Below are 20,818 nucleotides of genomic sequence, written 5' to 3'. Positions count from 1 at the left end.
TTTTTACTCCACCTCCAAAGTTCAATCTTAGAAGTTGGTTGCATTTTCTGCTTTTCATGGTCTTAGTAATCCCAAATACATACAATGATCCTGACGTCTTGGGTAGTCAGTTGATTGTTCTGAGAGCACCAGCATCTTTTTTGTTTGATTTGTAAATGTTGGGCCTCTTTCACCAATCCTTCTTATGAACAAATTTCTTCTTAAAACACACTTGCACAGTTTCATGAACATTTCTTATTTGTGATTCGCTCAGTCTGTGAGCACACTCTGCCACAAAAAAATCAAAAACAAATAAAAAAAAACTATGCAAATGATCGAACTACATTTTAATGTTTTCAAATTAAACTAGTGTGTGAGAAATCCTGTACATCTGTCAGTATTCAAAGCATGGGGACTATATCCAAGAATTCCCATTGTTATTGGGGTAACATTCAAAGTGGCATCAATTGTAACAGTTACATCTTCCATTAGTTTATAATCCATGGGATAGTTTCCCTTTAATAAAATCTACATTTATTGACAGTCATTCAAATGATCATTAGTTTATCAAAAATGTATTTGCTATTAAATGGGCAATGGGCATCAGTGATCATCATAGATCAGTGCAAAATATGTTTTAAAGTTTTACAAACTTTAGCTCTAACTTTAAATGTAGCCAAGACATATTTCTGACTGACAAATCAGCCAAGACCTATTTGGTGAAATTTACTTCATTGGTTGGAACTGTGAGACTTATGTAGCTAAGTTTATTCCCTTGATAATGCGCATTGTGCAGAATGCATGCCATTATCACATACCTGTCTAAATCTGAGGTATACTTGCTTATGTGACTTCTGACACAGTATGACATGTTGTTATCTGTAAAAATGCTTTTTGCATTTGGATTGAGGATAAATTGTGTTATAATAACTATAATAGTAATTTTGGTTTTGGCTAAACTGTTGCTTTTAAAAAATGGCAATTGGTATGAAATATAACTGTAATTTGACTTTATAAATCTGACACTTGGTTTCTTCCCAGCGGCTAAATGAGGCAAGAAGAATGATGGACAAGCTAAGGGCCTGCATCGTAGCCACTTACTATTCCAACGCTGGCCTGCCCAAGGTTTCTGAGGTAATGCTGATCTCACAGATGTCTGCTTTTTTCTCTTCAAGTAGCCCTAAAGTCATAAATTAAAACACAAAAAAATCAACCATGTTGATTTATAAATTGTGAACTGGTTTTATGTATAATTGTTGTGCCCAAGAAACTACTGAACATAACACCGGAACGTCACTAAACCTCAACACTCGTTAAGAACACCACTCATTGGGGGGACAGTCGTGGGCTGGAGGTTAGGGAACTGGCCATGTGACTGGAAGGTTGCTGGTTCAATCCCAAGTGCCGACAGTCCATGACTGAGGTGTCCTTGAGCAAGACACCTAACCCCCAATTGCTCCCCGGGCGCCGTGCATAGGGCTGCCCACCGCTCCGGGTAAGTGTGCTCACTGCCCCCTAGTGTGTGTGTATGTGGTGTTTCACTTCACGGATGGGTTAAATGCGGAGGTGGAATTTCCCTGTTTGTGGGATTAAAAAAAGTATCACTTAACTTAAGAAGGCCCCTTCCCCCGCAGCGCAATGCCTATGCGGTCCCACCATAACTTTAATCAGAAAGATCCTGACATTCTTTTTCCTCTGCCAGTCACTCAGTTTCACTAATTTAGATTTTAGTCTTTATCTTCTGAACTTGCCTCATGGCAGCATCAGTGAGCTGGAAAAATGCAAGTACAATGTCACAAAAAGACTCAGCAGACATACTTTCCGAGGACTCCTTGCACTCTTCAGGTGATTATCGAGCGCTATGTATGTTGGATCAGGTGTGTTGAATGAGGAGTATTGTGCAGTCACTGTGCTGGGTAATTGCTAAACCATACAGTGCTTTGGACGTCTTAGCATTCATGTGAAGCATTGACTCTGGTATTTTCTTGTCCTCACAGTCCTCCAAGAGTGATTCGTCTGCTCTGAACCACCCTGCTGTCAAACGCTTCCTGGAGTCGCCCTCGCGTTCCTCGTCCCCTCTGAACCAGGGCTCAGAAGCACCCTCTGTGGGTCACTCGGAGCCTGAGTCTCTAAGCCAGCATGGAGAGACAACGGATCTTTCTGAGAGAGACAGCCAGGGGTGGAGAGCAGAGGAGTCCAGCCGGCAGGCAGGCAGACCCGGTCGGAACACAGGCAAGGTGGGAAGCCGAGAACTCATTCTGAGTTCTGTGTATTCATTCTGACCATGACTTTTTTTATAGTCATGCTATGTAAGTTACTATGCTGCAGTCACTTGCAGTGGAACAGACTGATGTGGATGAAGTAATGATTGCAGAGTGACATGGCCTATGCCTGTATGTTATCAATGTCAGAACAAAAACCCTGTGGCTCCAGAATGGTCTTTTTTTTTGTGAAGTAAAATCAACAGAGTTCTAAGTAAACATTTAGAGCATGTTGCAGTGGTACTGCAAAAGTTGCATCATCCCTTAGCTGTGAGATTAAAACTGCATGAATTGCCTCTAAAAAGTGTAAATCTCAGTAAGTAGATCAAATAATAATTTTTAACACTGAGAAACAGTAACTTTTAAAAAGGTTTGTATTTGAATGTATATATTGTAAGAAGTTCAGAGAATTTATTTTAATAGAGTAAATAGATTTTTCGAAAGAGCTGTCAGTTTGTTTTCTTTTTTTTTCTTAAAGTTTGAGTGCGAGAAAACCCATACCAGCACAGCAGTATTGCACATATGGTTGGAATCATACATTTAAAAACGTCAAGGGAAATAGTTGTACAATCCTAAATCATTGCTGGCTGTGGCTTATGTATGACATCCAAATGAATTAAGTTTTTGGCCCTTTATTTACAAACATCTGGATTTGTTTTTTAGCTTTCATGTTAACTGATGGACTACAACTACCATAAACACTGGACTAGAACTGTGCTTGAGCAAATGACTTGTGTTTAATGTTGCACAATCCATGTAGTTAAAATTTAGATTTTAGGATAAGTAAGATAGGATAGTATCCTCTGTAGAAAAATGTGACGGCTCTGTTTGAGTTACTTTATCTCTTTTTCTTTGTTTATCTTTGCTAATCTTACTTTCACTTTCTCAACAGGACACTTTTGGTGTGCCATCATCTGTAGACCAACACGTCACATACCACACCACAGGAGAGGAGGCATCACGACTCTATGTGAAGAAAACTATCATCGTGGGAAACGTTTCAAAGTATGGCACTTTGCTTTGTCCTTTCTTGCTTTGGCTGCTAGACACATTTAAAGCTGCAAGTGTCAAAAGTTAATATTTTTGAATAGTCCATTGAATATAATTTCAGATGAATGTTCTATAAGAATACGAAGAGCTCCACATACAACCCGTTTTCAAAAATGTTAAGACAGTGTACAAAATGTAAATAAATACAGAGTGCAATGTTGTGCAAATCATGTAAACCATATATTTACTTGAAAATAGTATGAAGACATTATGTCAGATGTGACTTTTTTTTGACTTACATTTGTGGATGCAGTGCTGCCTGAGGGCCTGAAGATCATAATAGTCCCTCATAATGAAATTCTCTGATTAAAAAAAAAGTTGTTTTTGCAACAAGTGTAATTAAAGATTAATTAAAGACTTCTCCACAGAAGTACATGGGTACATAAGAGTTTGTTCATGTTTTGTTTGTTTGTTTGTTTTTCAGTTTTGTGATATTATAGTAATCAGATTTATTGAGTATTGTCATGTATATTTGTTGCAAACCTAGGCTCGTTTCTACTTGTTAGCTCTGTTTGAGTAGCTTGTTTATGTCTGGGGCTTTATTTTATCTCATTACAAGTACAGCATACATGATTATTGCTGACAGACATAAAGTATCAGACAGTGATTTGTAAATATTGGGCTTTACAACTAACAGTGATCCTTCTGTATACTGTAATTCATTAATAGAATTGTGTAAATGGTTTATCAAACATAATGGCAAATTATGAAGTGAAATCTTGCAGATTTAGGTAGAGCTTCAATAAACTTTTTGGGATTGTAAGCTTCTCCCTGTCCATGTGCACAAAGGACAATTTATCTCAAAGACCTATGGAGTGTAGATTTTGAGCCAGCAAGTTTACTTGGAGTCCTGAATAATTTTGTGAAACATTAATCCAGTCATAAAATCTGACTGCTGTAAGTGAAAATGTGGATTGGTAGTGCAGATGTTCCTAACAGTGCAGTTTAGATTAGTAGTGATTTCATTACATTAACCTTTTTTGTGTCATCTGTAACCTTTATGGCTGGGTTCATAAAAGTGATCGCTCCAGGCCTGAACCCCCCTCCAAACACACACTCTGCACATCTGTCTGTTCTTTCAATCTGTTTTTTGTTTCTCCCTTTTTTTTAGTATTTCTCTCGCATTCTCCATTTTCTTCTCTCTGTTTTTCTCTCTTTGGGTTCACTGGGTTTATAGGACATGAAAGAGGCTTGCTCAGACCGGTTTCTTTATCTTGACAAAGATGTAAATCAGCCTGTTTGAATATAAAATTGGGGTTTCAAAGCTCCTCTGAGGCTGTGGTGTGCATCCATGCCAAACAGTCATAAATCTACATGGTTTAATTCAGGATCCCTCAACATACCGTGTCTGATCATTGAGTAGTAATGTGGCAGTGTGTGTTTATTCTCACTGTGGAAGCAGCTGCTTTGCTTAGTGGCATCAGTGCAAGAGATAAATAAGACTGACAGTAAACAGACCATAGTATTTATAACATTTTTTCTAGAATGTCATTGTTTGCTTGGTCATTACGATTCCCTTCCCTGAAACTAAGGGCTCAGCCCAAACAATGAAAAACAGTTACTGGTTCTTTTTTATCCAGTTTGTTCCAACTGATCAGATGTCTGAAAAATAAAATAATAAATATCACATGCATCTTGAAGTATCACAATATTTGATTCTTGTCATATCGCCCACCTCTAGTAAGGCATGATTCATTACTCCAGAGAATGTGCTTCTGCTGCTCCAGAGTCCAACGGTGGTGTGTTTTAAACTACTACTAGTTGCTTGATATTGCACATTGCAGTCTTGGGCTTGTTTGCAGCAGCTTGATCATGGAAAGCCAATCCATGAAGCTCTCAAATGAACAGATCTTGAGCAGACCTTCCTTTCAGAGACAGTGTAGGCCTTTGTAGGTAGTATACTGAGGATGAATAATTTTTGTTTTATGCAGTTCAGCACTGTTATCTCCTGTGAGTCTGTCTGGTCTGCCGCTTCACAGGTGAGCAGTTGTTGCTCTTAGATGTTTCTGCTTCACAATAACAGCATTTACGGTTGACCATGTGGGTGCTAACAGGGCAGGAACTTGAGTTGCTGGAAAGGTGGTATCCCAAAGCAGACCATGCAGAAAGTCAGTTAGCTCTTTTAGAATGAACCATTCTGCTCCCAGTGTTATTCTATGGAGATTGCTTGGATGTGTGCTTGATTTTATGTTCATGTTAATATTGGGAAGTGTTGTGAATAGTCAAAGCGACTAATTAGACAGGGTGTCCAAATACTTTGGGCAAAGTAATGTATATGAGATGTTAAATCCTGTAGTTTACTACAGTAGAGCTTTAAATAAATGCATATCAGTCTCGTCATAGCAATGATGTTGCACAACTAATGATGTATTTTGGTATTTATCAACAAAGCTGACTTGAGGGGGCCTTGTTAATGTTAATGTCTTCAGGGGCCTTGTTAATGTAGCTAAATTAGCTTTTCACAGGTTCATTTTCCTGCTAAAACAAAAGTTAATTACCACAAAGTCTGTGAAGTACCAGTTTTAGTCGGTATGTTACAGCAGATAAATCAACAAATTGTGCTGGACTTGGACCTTAAGTATATTTCTTCATGTGTCTGAATCTATGAAGACATACATAATTGTAATCAGTTGCATTATGTAGAGATGAAAAGATAAATGCATGCAAAAAAAGCAATCCATATGCTCTTAATGATTGAAAAACATTCTGTACATTTTACACAAATAAGGTGAAGTGCAAGACGTGGCAAGGAAAAACAGATTATGTTACATAGTAGCTGATAAAGGATGTCTAAAACCACTTAAAGGAATCTTTTTAGCATTTTGACTTTGAAGGCTTCAACAAGAGTGTGTTGAACTTGCTTTATCTGTGTCTCTAGTTCTCTTGAATTGTTACTCTGTCACCTTGTAACTCTTTCTCTGTCAATTCATGTCTTTTCTCTTTTAGATACATAGCTCCTGATAAGCGAGAGGAAAATGACCAGTCCACTCATAAGTGGATGGTGTATGTTCGAGGCTCACGGAAGGAACCCAGCATTGACCACTTTGTGAAGAAAGTTTGGTTTTTTCTTCACCCCAGCTACAAACCCAACGACCTGGTGGAGGTCAGGTAAGTTTTACTCTGCACAAATGTCCCACATCTTTAGGGGCTTCTGTGTACAACCCCAATTCCAATGAAGTTGGGACGTTGTGTAAAACAAATAAAAACAGAATACAATGATTGCAAATCCTTTTCAACCTATTTTCAATTGAATACACTACAAGGACAAGATATTTAATGTTCAAACGGATAAACTTTATTGTTTTTTTACAAATATTCACTCATTTTGAATTTAATGCCTACAACACGGTCCAAAGAAGTTGGGACAGGGGCAACAAAAGACTAGGAAAGTTGAGGAATGCTCAAAAAACACCTGTTTGGAACATTCCACAGGTGAACACATTAATTGGAAACGGGTGAGTGTCATGATTGGGTATAAAGGGAGCATCCCTGAAAAGCTCAGTCATTCACAAGCAAGGTTAGGGTGAGGTTCACCACTTTGTGAACAACTGCATGAGCAAATAGTCCAACAGTTTAAGAACAACGTTTCTCAACGTGCAATTGCAATGAATTTAGGGATTTCATCTTCTACAGTCCATTATATCATCAAAAGATTCAGAGAATCTGGAGAAATCTCTGCAAGTAAACAGCAAGGCAGAAAACCAACATTAAATGCACTTGACCTTCGATCCCTCCGGCAGCACTGCATTAAAAACCGACATCATTCTGTAACGGATATTACCACATGGGCTCAGGAACACTTCAGAAAACCATTGTCAGTGAACACAGTTCGTCGCTCCATCTACAAGTGCAAGTTAAAACTCTGCCATGCAAAGTGAAAGCCATATATCAACAACACCCAGAAACGCCGCTGACTTCTCTGGGCCTGAGCTCATCTGAGATGGACTGTCGCAAAGTGGAAAAGTGTCCTGTGGTCTGACAAGTTCACATTTCAAATTGTTTTTGGAAATCATGGACGTCGTGTCCTCCGGGCCAAAGAGGAAAAGAACTGTCCGGATTGTTATCAGCACAAAGTTCAAAAGCCAGCATCTCTGATGGTATGGGGGTGTGTTAGTGCCCATGACATGGGTAACTTGCACATCTGTGAAGGCACCAGGTTTTGGAGCAACATATGCTGCCATATTTCTGCACGTGTTACAACAGCGTGGCTTCATAGTAAAAGAGTGCAGGTACTAGACTGGCCTGCCTGCAGTCCAAACCTGCCTTCCATTGAAAATGTGTGGCGCATTATGAAGCACAAAATACAACAAAGGAGATCCCGGACTGTTGAACAACTGAAATTGTACATCAAGCAAGAATGGGAAAGAATTCCACCTACAAAGCTTCAAGAATTAGTGTCCTTAGTTCCCAAACGCTTATTGAGTGTTGTTAAAAGGAAAGGTGATGTAACACAGTGGTAAACATGCCCCTGTCCCAACTTCTTTGGAACGTGTTGCAGGCATCAAATTCAAAATGAGTGAATATTTGCAGAAAACAAAGTTTATCCATTTGAACATTAAATATCTTGTCTTTGTAGTGTATTCAGTTGAATATAGGTTGAAAAGGATTTGCAAATCATTGTATTCTGTTTTTATTTATGTTTTACACAACGTCCCAACTTCATTGTAATTAGGGTTGTACAATAACGCTTCATTCACATTAGCAGGCAACAGATGACCAGCCATTTTCTATGGAAGATGGCTTTAGCTACAAGCCAAAAGCTATAGAACTCTTTTGGGACAATGAGCAAAAACAGAACTCTTTAACAATAATTCAGCTCATGATTTTTGGAGAAATAGTGTTTGCACTTATAATCCCAAGAACATCATATCTGCTGTGAAGTATGGAGGTGGGAGCGTCATGGTATAGTTATGCTTCTCTCATGGAAGGAGACATATATGGAGTGAAGCACTGGGACCTATAAGAGGAGAATTTAATCTGGTTGGCCAAAAAAATGAATCGGGGAAGAATATGAGTGTTTCAGCAAGACAACAATCCCAAACACATAGCTAAAATAATTTGACTGAATTCTAATAATGAAAGCAAAGGTGTTTGCAGATCCCAGCCAATCTTCTCACTTGAGACATTTAAAATTTATGTAGGCTGTGAAATTGAAATTTATGTAGATTTGGAAATTGTGAGCCTCTCAATGGAACTGTCACAACAGGTCCTTTCATTATGTGGATACTGGCAAAAGTTAAGAAGCAGTTGTCGAGTCCACCCGGTCCTTGCACAGTTTCATGTGAACAACTTCTTGCTCTGCACTTAGGACTGATTTTAGTACTATAAAAAACAATTAGCCAGGAGCTGTACACAAGGTACAAAGATCCAGAACAATTAGTGAACCAGCAGTTGTCTTCTGTGGTTTTTACATGTAGTGTTGATCAAGGTAAAATAGTGGTATGTCTGAAATAAACTTTTCTTTGGGGACTGTTTGCCTTGCACTACTGTGCATGTACTTCTCCACCATCTCAACTATTGGAAAGTCATGTCTTGGGCATCGGTCAGCTTATTTGTATGTACTTCATATAACCACTTTCTTTGAGGTAGCTTTTAGATGAATTACATTTTTAGAGTCTAGTTTCCACTGCTGTGAACAAAAGTTGTTGAACGGAGCACCAGAAAATGCTAAACTAGCATAATATACTTTTAGCTTTATAGTGTTAAAAGAGTATTTGGTGAAAATTGGAATGTGCAAAATTTTCCCCTTTCACCCCAAATGTTGCTGATTGGTCATCACATATTTGGTGTCTAAACGTTTTTTCTATAGCTGTACACTAGTGCTACAAGGCTAATATAGCTAATAAGTGCAATGGAAACCTGTATCCCCTAACTAGCATCTTAACCATTCAATGCAGTTTGAGTCAAGCTTGTGAAAAAGTCTTTTGCACCTGATAACATTATAAAAGACGTTGCCATTGGCCAGGAAGATTTCACGATTTTATGCAACGAGTAGCAGTCATGGTGAGGATGAAGGAGCTTCCTAAATTTCTCAGGGGCAAAACTTGAATAGAGAAAGCTACAGAGCCTTAGCAAAGAACTTCAACATCTCTGACAGTACAATTGGTTCAGTAATCAGCAATGTAAAAGTTCATGGAACCACAGCTAACCGTCCCGGACAAGTATACCCTGGATGATTTCACAGCACACTTTTTTGCCAAATGATAAAGAAGGTGAGAGAGAAGCTAGCAGTCACTCAAAGAGTTGCAGTGTGACCTGAAAGCAGCAGGCACAACAGTCCAACAGAGAACAGTAAGCAGTGAACTTCTTGGGTAACCTTGGGGTATCAAAGACTGTTTGCAGGGAGGAATGAGCCAGAATTGAACAAATTGCTGGCAAAAGATAATTATTTCTTACTGTAAATGTCTTGAAACTGTAATTGTAATTGTAATTTCATACTACTGCTATGAAACCCTTGTGAGTCTTGGGCTGTTCAGTTATTGAATACTTTAAATTTTGCCTTGTTTACCATGCCAGTGTTTGGTATCTTTTTTTTTTCAGCTGTATGATCTGACAGTTATTTTGTCACTTTAACATACTGCAACAGTATAATGATTTATATACATTTTTTCCTGTTTCTTTGTAAGACCAAAAAATCACAAACATATTAAGATAAATGATAAATGCAATGCCAGCCCCATTACATTTTGCATACTTTTACACACATTTTATAATACTTGCATTATCTCCATTTGTAATTGGTCTTTCAACATCAAACAAATCTAGCATAGCATTTCAAGCTGGCACTTTGAATGATGCTCAACTTGATGCTGTGACGTCTTGACCCAGTTATGTGACTTGACCACACTGGCATATTTGACGATTTGTGAGAGTTAATACATTAGTATTTTTTTAAAAAATCTTTGTTTATACTTATGAATACATACTTTTTGTTTATATGTATAAGTCAAAAGACATTACAAGTTTAAAGTAGGCACATACATTGCAAGTGTATTAAATGACAATTTCCCCTCAATGTATACTCAATTTCCCCATTAATGTATACTCAATTTCCCCTCAATGTATACTCTGTCTGACCCATCAAAATAGTGTTTTGTGCTCCTCTACCTGAAGAAAATGCTGCGGGCTCCTTGTAGTGGTGAGACCTGTTCATAAGCTTTTACAAACCTCTGTTACACACAGGTAATATACATGGTGAGGACATGCTCAGTATGTGTAAGGCTGAGTATGCGAGTATATGAGTGCAGTGGCAGACTGTAATTTCTTGCTTCTGTAAATGATTCATCTCATTATGTGGAAAGCAAAAATGAATGTACATACACTGTATATCTGAAAGCTCCATCATTCATTCCTTATTGCAGTGTTTGGACATCTATGGTCTTCATAACTCCAAATGAAAAATATAGGGACCAATAATGAAACATGCTCAGTAAAGCAAAAACTTCGGGCCATATAGCAAAATGATTTTCAAAGCTTATATTCAAAAACAGCTCAGATTTTTCTTAATATCATCTCCCCTGGGAGATTTAACCACCTTTCCTATACTGATAGTATAGTCATATGCTTGACTGCTCCGGTTCACATTAGGTTTTGTTGGTTTTCTAAGCAAGTACACAGAGAACATACTTAAGCACATTTAATGCACAATTATTGTTTATTTTATTAATTTAACATATTGGAAATATAAAAAATAAATAATTAAAATGCAATAGTTTAATAAATAATAATTAATAATGATAATGAAAATATTTTGTTTTTGTCTCACCCCCCCCCCCAATATGTGTTGAAATTTCAGAACATCAGAAATTTTCAGAAACAGGAAAAAGGAAATTTGACCCCAAAAAAGATTAAATAGGCCTAAGTTGAAGTATCAAGACTTTTACAAATCATTTTAATGGTAGTCAAACAAGGTTTGTTTGTTCTCTGTTATCTTCTGCAAAGCTGATCGCTTCTTGTTTGCAAGTTTCTTATTTAAATATCTGTTCCACCTTGAATGCTTTGGCAGGTATAAGAAGTTTAAAGAGGCTAGGAATTACAAGGCTACCCTCGGCCTCATTTGGTGTCCTGCACCGGTCTTCACAGACTTGTTCAAAAAGTTCTTCAAAAGAGTGGCTACAGAGCAATACTGAAAATGTTAGCTCTGTGTAACTATTTCATACTTTGTATGGGAAAATTTTCATTTGTAACCACATTATTTGATTTGTAATCGTTCATGTTTAGTGTCAAGATGAGGTACAGCACCCAAGAACTTCCCCCATTACAGGTTTAATTTCTCTTGAATGTTTTATTCCTTGCTGAATACGCAGCAAAACAGCGAAAGTTCACGCTTTTTACATATTTATTTCAGTTTTCCTTTATAAAATAATTTTTTTACAGATTTATTTATCTGTTTGAGAGAACGTTTGAATAAACATGTAATTTTAAAGATGTTCTGTGGCCAGGGGGTTTAAAAACTTGTGAAAAAATGAAAACTTGTGGTTCATTTTATTGAGTATAAAAGCCTATTACAGTATGGCTATAGACAAAAAAATCTCTGCGCATTTCTGCTTCATCTCGCCTTCCTCAGCAAGAGTCACAGTACAAGCTCTACGCATGTGCTCTAAATAACCTCACTTAATTAGTCTCATGACTTTGGATATCTTGGTGATCTATAATGTGTTTTGGAACGAAATATCATATGCATGTTGTCATTTAGAAAACTGGTATGTTGAGTCATAAGTCACAATTATGACAAACACAATCAAAGATTGTGCAGTCATGTGTCTGAGTGGCCATCTTGCTCATATCACACAGAGGACTGTATGTGTGAAACAGGTGCCTTTGTCGTGAACAATCAAAATCTATTTTACCTATATGTGCGTGTGTGCAGTGAACCACCGTTTCATCTGACGCGGCGGGGTTGGGGTGAGTTTCCGGTCCGTGTGCAGATCCACTTTAAAGACCAGCGGAACAAACGCATTGACATCATCCATCATCTGAAGGTCAGAGTCTCCACACAGCACTCACTCTATCTTTTATTCATCACAGCACTCTCTCCCTCTGATTCACCCTCACACTCTCGCTACCTCTATCTCTGTGCTTTCTTTTCCTCCATCTCTCCCCTCCTTCCCTGTTTTTCAGGCTCACTAGTTGCTTAGCCCTCTGTTTTTTTTCCTCCTTTTTTCCCCTCTGTTACTTGCTGGGCTGAAAGTGAAAAGTATTTTGATGTGTCATTTGATATTCCCATTGTCACTTCAAGTACAAGAGAGACTTTTTTGTTCTGAAAATGTAAACATGAAGTCGTGAAAGTGGAGAGAGAGCATGCATAATGAAAGCATACCTTCATCTGATACAGACAGAGCTGTATTTGATATTGAGCGTTGTTTTAAACATGTTTCAGTTATGAATGCAGTCGTAACAACAGTTGTCTCTTTGTAGTTCTTGTGAGCCCGTTGTCTTTTTTTCTGTCTTGATCATTCTTTTTCTCCTTGTTAATCCACAGTTGGACAGGACGTACACAGGACTGCAGACACTTGGAGCAGAAACAGTAAGAGACAGACAGCACATGATCATCAACTTTCACTTATCTTTTATGAATTATATATTTCTTGTCGTGTACGTTTCGGTGTCATGTAACCTCTCTTTTTTCTTCATTTTTATAAAGGGCTCACATCATGGGAAATTTCTTTTTTAAATAAGAAAGTGTGATGTTGTAAATTTACACTGATACAGTTTCACATTGTACCATTATTTCCCAGTCCACACGGTCCAGAAAAGAAAGATTTGATTCTCAAAAAAAAGATCCAGCTCAATTGTTAGGTCTCAAATGCAAATTCAGCTTTATATTGATGAAGATATGATGACAATAGTAGATAATTCACTTATATTCTATGAAGACTTTTCCAAGTTTCACTCTTTCATAGTCTTTGCATACTCATAATCATCAGATCATCCAATCAAAACAGAACATAAACGGTTTAATAGGTTAGATATCCATCAATTAAAAATTAATTATGGCCAATTTTGTTACATAAATCCACACAGAATTTATAACTGAGAAAATTAAAACAATAGATGAGCAAGTTAGTGATTGGTTGGTCCATTGGCCTGTTTCTTGTCATTGTTGATGAGGCTTAATTTTCATTTGTGAAACATTGCAATTCTCAAAGCCTGTTTAAAACTCTTTAGGAAAATGTATTATCCCAGCAGAGTTGTTTCATAGCATAAAATGAGACAAATTGGAAAGAAAATCGTTTGAAATTCTCAGGTGTAAGTGTTGATGGCAGCTGTGGAGCAGCATGGTGTGTAATTAAATCTAATGCCAAACTCCCACTGCAGCTAAATGTGTTTGTCATTTTAGCTTTTACCTCTAAACACAGCATGGTTCATAAGAGGAATGGTCAAAGGCAAGAGACAAATTGGCTGCTCAAGGTGCTTGCTGCTCAAGTTCATTTGTAAGCATTCCAGTGTTTCTTCGCTGATGATGAATAAGTGATGCACAAAGTACTAAAAGAACTTGGTGGAGAGCACTTAATTTTCAATATAGTACGCAGGCCACGAGTATTTAAGCAAATAGTGCCTCTTTTAAAGTTTTTAAAGTTTTGAAAATATTTTACAGTTAAGTTAGTTTGCCAACAGTCAACACATGTTCATTCATCTCATCTAATCAGAGAAATTTTTCTAAAATATTCCATTGGTTTGCAGTGGTGTAAACCTACTCTTCTATGCTATAAAAGGAAATCTTTTACATTCTTAGTTGATAGTAGTCATTTACATTCTTAAAGTAGCATGGATCCTTCTGTAATAAATAATTTTAGACCAATTTCAAACCTACCTTTTCTAATTAAAGTCTTAGAAAAAGTTGTTTTCAAACAACTAACTGCATATCTAATATCAAACAATTTGTATGAGAAGTTTCAGTCAGGTTTTCATTCCCACTATAGTACAGTGACAGCATTGATTCATGTTATGAATGACCCCAGGCTTAGCGCTGATGCACAAAATACTTCTGTTTTGGTTTTATTAGATCTTATTGCAGCTTTTGATACTGTTGGCCACAAGATTTTAATCCAGCATCTTGAATACTGGGTCGGCCTCTCGGGCACAGTTTTAGAATGGTTTAAATTATACTAAAGTAATAGGCAGTTCATGGTTTCACTTGGAAATCATTAGTCAAGAAGATTTCCCATTTCTTATGGAGTCCCTCAAGGTTCATTCTTAGGGTTTTTGCTTTTCTCTTTGTACATGCTACCGCTAGGTGATGTCATTAGGAAGCATTGTATAAATTTTCATAGCTATGCTGATGACACCCAGCTGTACGTTTCTGTTCCTTCTAAAGATCACGACACTGTAGACAGACTAACCAGCTTTGTGTCAGATATTTCTCAGTGGATGTTGCAACATTTTCTACAGTTAAATCATGAAAAAACTGAAATATTGATTGTTAGTACAGAAACTCAGAGAAAAATGATTTATGCGAAACTTGGTTCTTTAGCTTCATATACCAAACCTGAAGTGCAAAATCTGGGTGTGATCTGAGAGTCTTGAGCTCAGTTTTATCCTGCATGTAAACACGGTCGCTAAAGTAGCTTTTTATCATTTGAGAAATGTTCAGCCTTTTCTCTCTCAGAGCGATGCAGAGAAACTTGTTCTTGTGTTTGTCACAAGCAGACTTGACTACTGTAATGCTCTTCTTACTGGACTTCCTAAGAAAACTATGCATCCCTTACAACTTGTACAAAACGCAGAAGCGCACATCGTAGCAAATACAGAACCTGCTTACATCACAGAGTGTCTGTCTGTTTATGTTGCAGGACCTAATCTAAGATCTGCTGATAGTGGCCTTCTACAAATACTCTCTGTAAAATACAGAAAACATGGAGAGGCCTCTTTCAGTTATTATGCTTCTAAACTGTGGAGCTCAATTCCGCCTTTTATTAGACAGTCAAGCTTACTGCTCACTTTAAGAAGCATCTAAAAACATCTCTTTAAGTTAGCATTTAATTAAAACTCTACGTCCCTTGGTATTTATCTTCTAATTTGATCTTTTTCATTTTCTTATTCTTTCTTCTAAATAAATACTAATAATTTCTTGTATAATTATGTTTATCACCTGTCTGTAAAGCACTTTCAGCAGCCATCGACATGAAAAGTGCTATATAAATAAAAATTATTATATTATTATAATTATTATTATTATTATTATTATGCCGACCAGTTTAACTTCTTCTCACCGTACCCAGACAATGCCATTTGTTTAATATATTTTGAGAATGTTAATAAAATACCTGAGTAGTCTTTTTCCATTCTGCTGGTAGAAGGGAGACTAGGAGGCTGGCAGAAAGGGATTCATTCTTTACAAACTCCTGATTTAATACACCTGATTCAGTCCATTAAGCATCTGAATTTGAGAACCAGGTGGATCTGATTAGAGCTGCAATAAAACTCTGCAGGAGAATCACCAGGAGCAAAACTAATAAAGAGTCAGTTGTGCACTGCTACTGCAGACAGACCTGTTCTTTGTTTATAAACATACTGTCTGTTTTTCCTAAGCTTTGTATTGATGGGCAGAGGAACTAAACAATGCTTCATGCTAGGGCCAGACTAATGTGAACCATTTTGTGGTTGATGCTAATAAGTGTTTGAAGGTACAAAAAATTCAGATAAAAGAAAATGTTGACAAATGTAATTAAAATTTATTTTGTTTTTTGGGGCAATTTTTACCCAATTTTAATAGTATCCCATTTTACCAGCTAGCTCGGTCTCCCTGTTCCATGCGATGATTATGAGTTGCATAGAAATAAACGCAGACTTGACCCTTCTAAATGACAATTAAATTATTCCATGTCTGATTTAGGAAACTGCCATACAATGACCAAACAAACAGTAATTTGGCCACAGATAACAAATCAATGCCATTGCATGGAAACCTCATTTACAATGGACATGAGCCAGTTTGCTCTTATTTACACATAATTTACATGAAGCACGTCCTAATTAATGATTATGTTGCCATAGTGAGCCAATAAAACAAACATTCAGCAGCTCATGAGACTTGGTTGTTCTCATATGTGGAGCCCAGGGGTTAATATTATTCTACTTTAAAATGAGGATGTGAGATGAAAAAAAAGAGTGATATGATTGTGTGATTATCTTCCTAAAACATAGGTTGCTTGAGTGATAATATTACAGTATATGTATATAAGTGCAAATGTACTTTACTATGTTATTTGTTTTAGAAAGATAACTATGAAACAAAAGTATGTAAATGTACTTTTGCAGCATTTGAAAAGAATGCAAGTAGAAAAGAAGTGCATGTGCTTTAGTACAAGGATTGCTGGGGAAGAACATTTTTAGTATTATTAATCAGGTATTTTGTTAAAATATTAAGATCAAATGTATATGCACTTTTACCAGACATGAGTTCGATAATACAGATACGCCAAAGATGAAACTGAGTAATGCCATTACTCATTTTACTATCGGATTTGACCATTTGCAAATTTAACAAGTAAGGGCCATTTTTATCAAGCTGGGAGAATGAACGCTGAAGGCTAGCATGTCCAAGCATGTGAAGTCATCCATCATTGGACAGCTCAACTCGCTTGTGGGAGAACATTAACTGCTTATTACTTCAACCACTTGCTAAAAAATGGCTAGCATCATGCTGAGTGATGGACGAAAAGAAAGCCATTCTCCCGTGGGCAGTTATGCTTTCTTAGGCTCCCTGCCACAGATGACTGTGGCATTAGCAGAGTTCAAACTCGCAGTCTCCTGATGAGAATCATTAATGTGACAGTCTGTCTTAAATCCAAATACATGAAATTTATACCCATTATACCCATAATTCTTGCTTGGGTGCTTGCTCGCTCTTTTTAAAATTATTTTTAAATAATTAAAAAATAATTAAATTCTCTTTGTAGAAAACATTTTGAGGGATCACATGTGGTATTTGTTTTTAAATTCATCAGTGTAGTCAGTGTTCCTGTTATGATTTTATTAAATGTGACCCATAAAGAAAATGATTATGGATAACGAATAAATCTTGAAAATGCAAACTCAAATTCCAGAAAAGTAGGAGTAGTTGGTAAACTGCAAAAAAAAAAAAAAAGAGTGATTTGAGTGATTTTATAAATCTTTGGCCTGTATTCAAACGAAAACAGTACAAACACAAGAAATGTAATGTTTTACCTTTATCAATTTTAACCTAATTTTTTATAAATATATGATAATTTTGAAATTGATACTTCTAACAACTTCAAAAAAAGTTGGGACAAGGGCCATTTAAGACTAAATGTTATGAAATGTTCACATAACATCTTAAAGAGGTGATACAATTATCCTTGGATATAAAAGGACCATCCGTGACCTCCAACCTCTTAGACAAAGTTTAAGACACTGCTTGAAAAACCAGCATGCTTTTGTGATTATTATCAACACTCAAGAATACTTTGATAAGCCGTTGTTAATAAACACCACCCATCATCCACAAATGCATATTAAGACCGCTATGCACAGCGGAAGTCATTTCAACAGTGCCCAGAAATGCTCCTGACTTGTCTGGACTCAAGCTCATCTGAAACTGCCTGTATCTGTGATATTAAGAGTTGAATAAGCTCTAATTTCCTTAAGCTTAACACTGATCTCCTAATACTTGTAAAACCATCAGAAGCTGTTTGTAATCTTGGAGTCATCTTTCATTCCTCACTTTCATTAAATTGATCATATCAGTTCACTTATTAAGACTGCCTTCCATCACCTCCAGACTTGATTCTTTCATTAGTTCTCATCTAGATTACTGCAATGCCCTTCTTTCTGGTCCTCTAGTCACACTCCTCACTAAATAACACTGTGTTCAAAATTCAGCAGCTGGAGTTCTCGCTCACTCAAGACGCTTGGCACACATTACACTTATTCTCTATAAACTGCATTAGTTGCCTGTGTCCTTCCGTGTGCAATACAAAGTACTCCCTATGACCTTCAAAGCCATACTTGGACTTGCTTCTTCTTACATTGCTGAATGTTTTCATCCTTACACCCAGCCTGAACACTTTTGGTAGGAGATTGCTTGAAGTTCCCTGGTTCAGATTGTCCTCACTAAGTGTTAGGGCGTTGTGTCTGACAGCTCCAAAACTTTTGAACTAATTTCCTCATGGTCTCTATGATCTCACCTCTGTCTCAGACACAACTGAAACCCTGCCTGTTTTAATGCCTGTTCTAAATGTCTAACTAGAAACATTTCTAACTAGAAAAGTGTTTAAAGTTTAGAAGTCAATCTCATATTAACAACCTAACATAGAGCTTGCTAACTCATGAATGCAGCTTCACAGCTATGTATCTGCTCTGCCGGTGTGTCTATAAGCCTTGTTTGATGTTAGAAACTTGCAATGTTGAGCACTTGTGATACTGAAAAAAACAAGGTGTGTGTTTACAGCTGCAAAATTAAAAATGTGTCAGCTTGGCTGTCTATGTGAGAAAACCGCTTATTTGCATGGTTTACAGATATAGAACCAAAGCGACTGCTATTCAGAACTGTTTTTCGTCAAGCTCAGGTTTTGTGAATATATCCTATTAGCGTTAACAGGAATCATGCTTCACCTGTCGGTTGCCCAGAATAGACTTTGACAGTGCACTGCTGTTCGTGGCAACTAGCTAACAAGGGAGAATTTTTAATCATATAGGTACACACAGAGTGCTGTACTACCATATAGGCATGGCTCTCTTATTCTGATGCATACAGTGCCCTCCAGAATTATTGCCACTTTTTTTTTTTTAAAGTTTTGTTTTGTTTTTTGTTTTTGTTTTTTGTAATTCTTTATTCCTCATTTAGGCTTCCTCTTTTTTTTATAGACTTGCCTGGTGTCTTTTTGATTTACTAGAATTTTATCATTTTAACATATAAAAATCCATGAGACATATGTAGGTTCACTGAACATTTTGGGTAACAAATGACATGGCTGAATATTTCAGTGGTCTGATGTGATCTCATCACTGGCTTGAAATGACAGGTCTGATATCCGTGGTGCTGATGATTCCAATGGTAATGGTTGAAAATGAACAGCCTTCTGTTCTTCCATTCCCGCAGGTGGTAGATGTCGAGCTTCATCGAAACTCTCTAGGAGAAGAATTCATCCTTTTCCCTTCTTCTTCCTCTTCATCCTCATCTTCTTCTTCTCACTTGGCGAGTGTGGCTGCCCCTGGCTCCTCATTGCCTGGACATACTGCAGGTCAGAGCTCCCGGCGTGCTGCATCACCCTCTCAGCTGTCTCCTGACTCCAGCTCAGAGAAAGGTAGGCAGGTTACCCCCACAAATCGTTTGGTGACACGGCCCCCCTGCTGTTCTGCATATGAGGAAGGGTGTGGACTGTCGTCATTTAACGGTGGTGGAGCTGGTGTCAGTTCAGTTACTGCTGCTATAAAGTTCATATTTAGTAGTGTACTGTCAGTGCTTCCATGCATTTTCAGAACAAATTCCATCACAAATGCATGCTGTTTGTACTTGATATAGGACAAAGAATATATTAGTGTTGTTTAAATAGATTAATTGGTAGGACCATAGTGACGGCCATGACATGCCTTTGTTCATACAGCTTAGAGCAACGTTTAGCTATTGTTTACGCAAATTTTATTATATTATTTATGAGTGGCAGTGCATGTTTCTGTGAATCTGATGATAAATAAAGGTCATAAATAAAGGTTTTTTTTTTCACCAACATCCAGTAAGGACAACAGTGGCTACACTCAATGAGTGTATGTATATAGTACAGTGCAAAAGTTTAGACAACTTTTTTTATTTTTATTTTTTTTTTTTAAGAATTGATCATTTCAATTCTTTTGTGTTGACGTATCAGAACGAAAAAGCATATTTCAGACTTGTAGACATTTGCAAAAATGGACGTGCAACAGTGGAATTTGTGAACTAAAAGAAGGTAACACAATAAATATCAGACCACTCCAGGAATTTATATTCACATAGCCTTTTGCATGATTAAACCAATATAACAAGCAGGTGCTAATGGTTAATGACATTGTACAAATGGAACTAAATTTCTTAACTGAAGCAAAACCTGCTGCATGTATAAGATACAATATGGTCAAGCTGCATGAGCAATCTCTCTCCCTAGCAGAAATTTCACAACAGACAGGTGTTTCAAAATTTGCTGTTCAGACTATTCTGTGGAAGCGCAAAACCAGGCAAAGTTAAGAACCAGGAATACAGTGGTCGGCCACGGAAACTAATTCAGAGAATGTGGAGTACATCAGGCTTACTTCTTTTCAAAATTGGAAGCTGTCAGGCATCACTCTCAGCTCAGAGCTGGCAAGCAGTTTGCCGACCAAAGGACTTTAAGAGCACCACATAGATCAGTGTGTACATTCAACACTGAAGAACAGTGGATTTGAGAAAATTTGAGCATTGAACTGTAATAGGATGCAACCATTGCAACAAGTCAGTTCACAAAATTTCTTCCCTACTAGATATTTCATGATCACTTGTGAGAAGTCTTATTGAACCGTGGAAGCCTTTAGGAACCACAACTTAGCCACTGAGT

The 20,818-nt window shown here is 37.2% G+C and overlaps 1 protein-coding gene across 6 annotated transcripts in view; it reads left to right on the top strand.

The window, feature by feature from the left end:
• The window catches only part of yeats2 (YEATS domain containing 2), an 81,861-nt gene that overhangs the window by 2,851 nt on the left and 58,192 nt on the right, over nt 1-20,818 (top strand). For 5 of the 6 annotated variants that reach the window (XM_017699189.2, XM_037530956.1, XM_017699186.2 and 2 more), the window contains exons 4-10: nt 1,021-1,113; nt 1,977-2,216; nt 3,133-3,245; nt 6,237-6,398; nt 12,160-12,271; nt 12,772-12,816; nt 19,354-19,558. In XM_017699189.2, the coding sequence (XP_017554678.1) occupies nt 1,021-1,113; nt 1,977-2,216; nt 3,133-3,245; nt 6,237-6,398; nt 12,160-12,271; nt 12,772-12,816; nt 19,354-19,558 (970 nt within the window). The remainder of the gene's footprint in view (nt 1-1,020; nt 1,114-1,976; nt 2,217-3,132; nt 3,246-6,236; nt 6,399-12,159; nt 12,272-12,771; nt 12,817-19,353; nt 19,559-20,818) is intronic. The other variant, XM_017699190.2, reaches the window with a different exon arrangement.

Source organism: Pygocentrus nattereri, chromosome 19 (assembly GCF_015220715.1).
Source record: "Pygocentrus nattereri isolate fPygNat1 chromosome 19, fPygNat1.pri, whole genome shotgun sequence".
Lineage (NCBI taxonomy): Eukaryota > Metazoa > Chordata > Actinopteri > Characiformes > Serrasalmidae > Pygocentrus > Pygocentrus nattereri.
The sequence above is the reverse complement of the archived record's forward strand: the minus strand, read 5'-3'. Positions and strand labels throughout refer to the sequence as shown.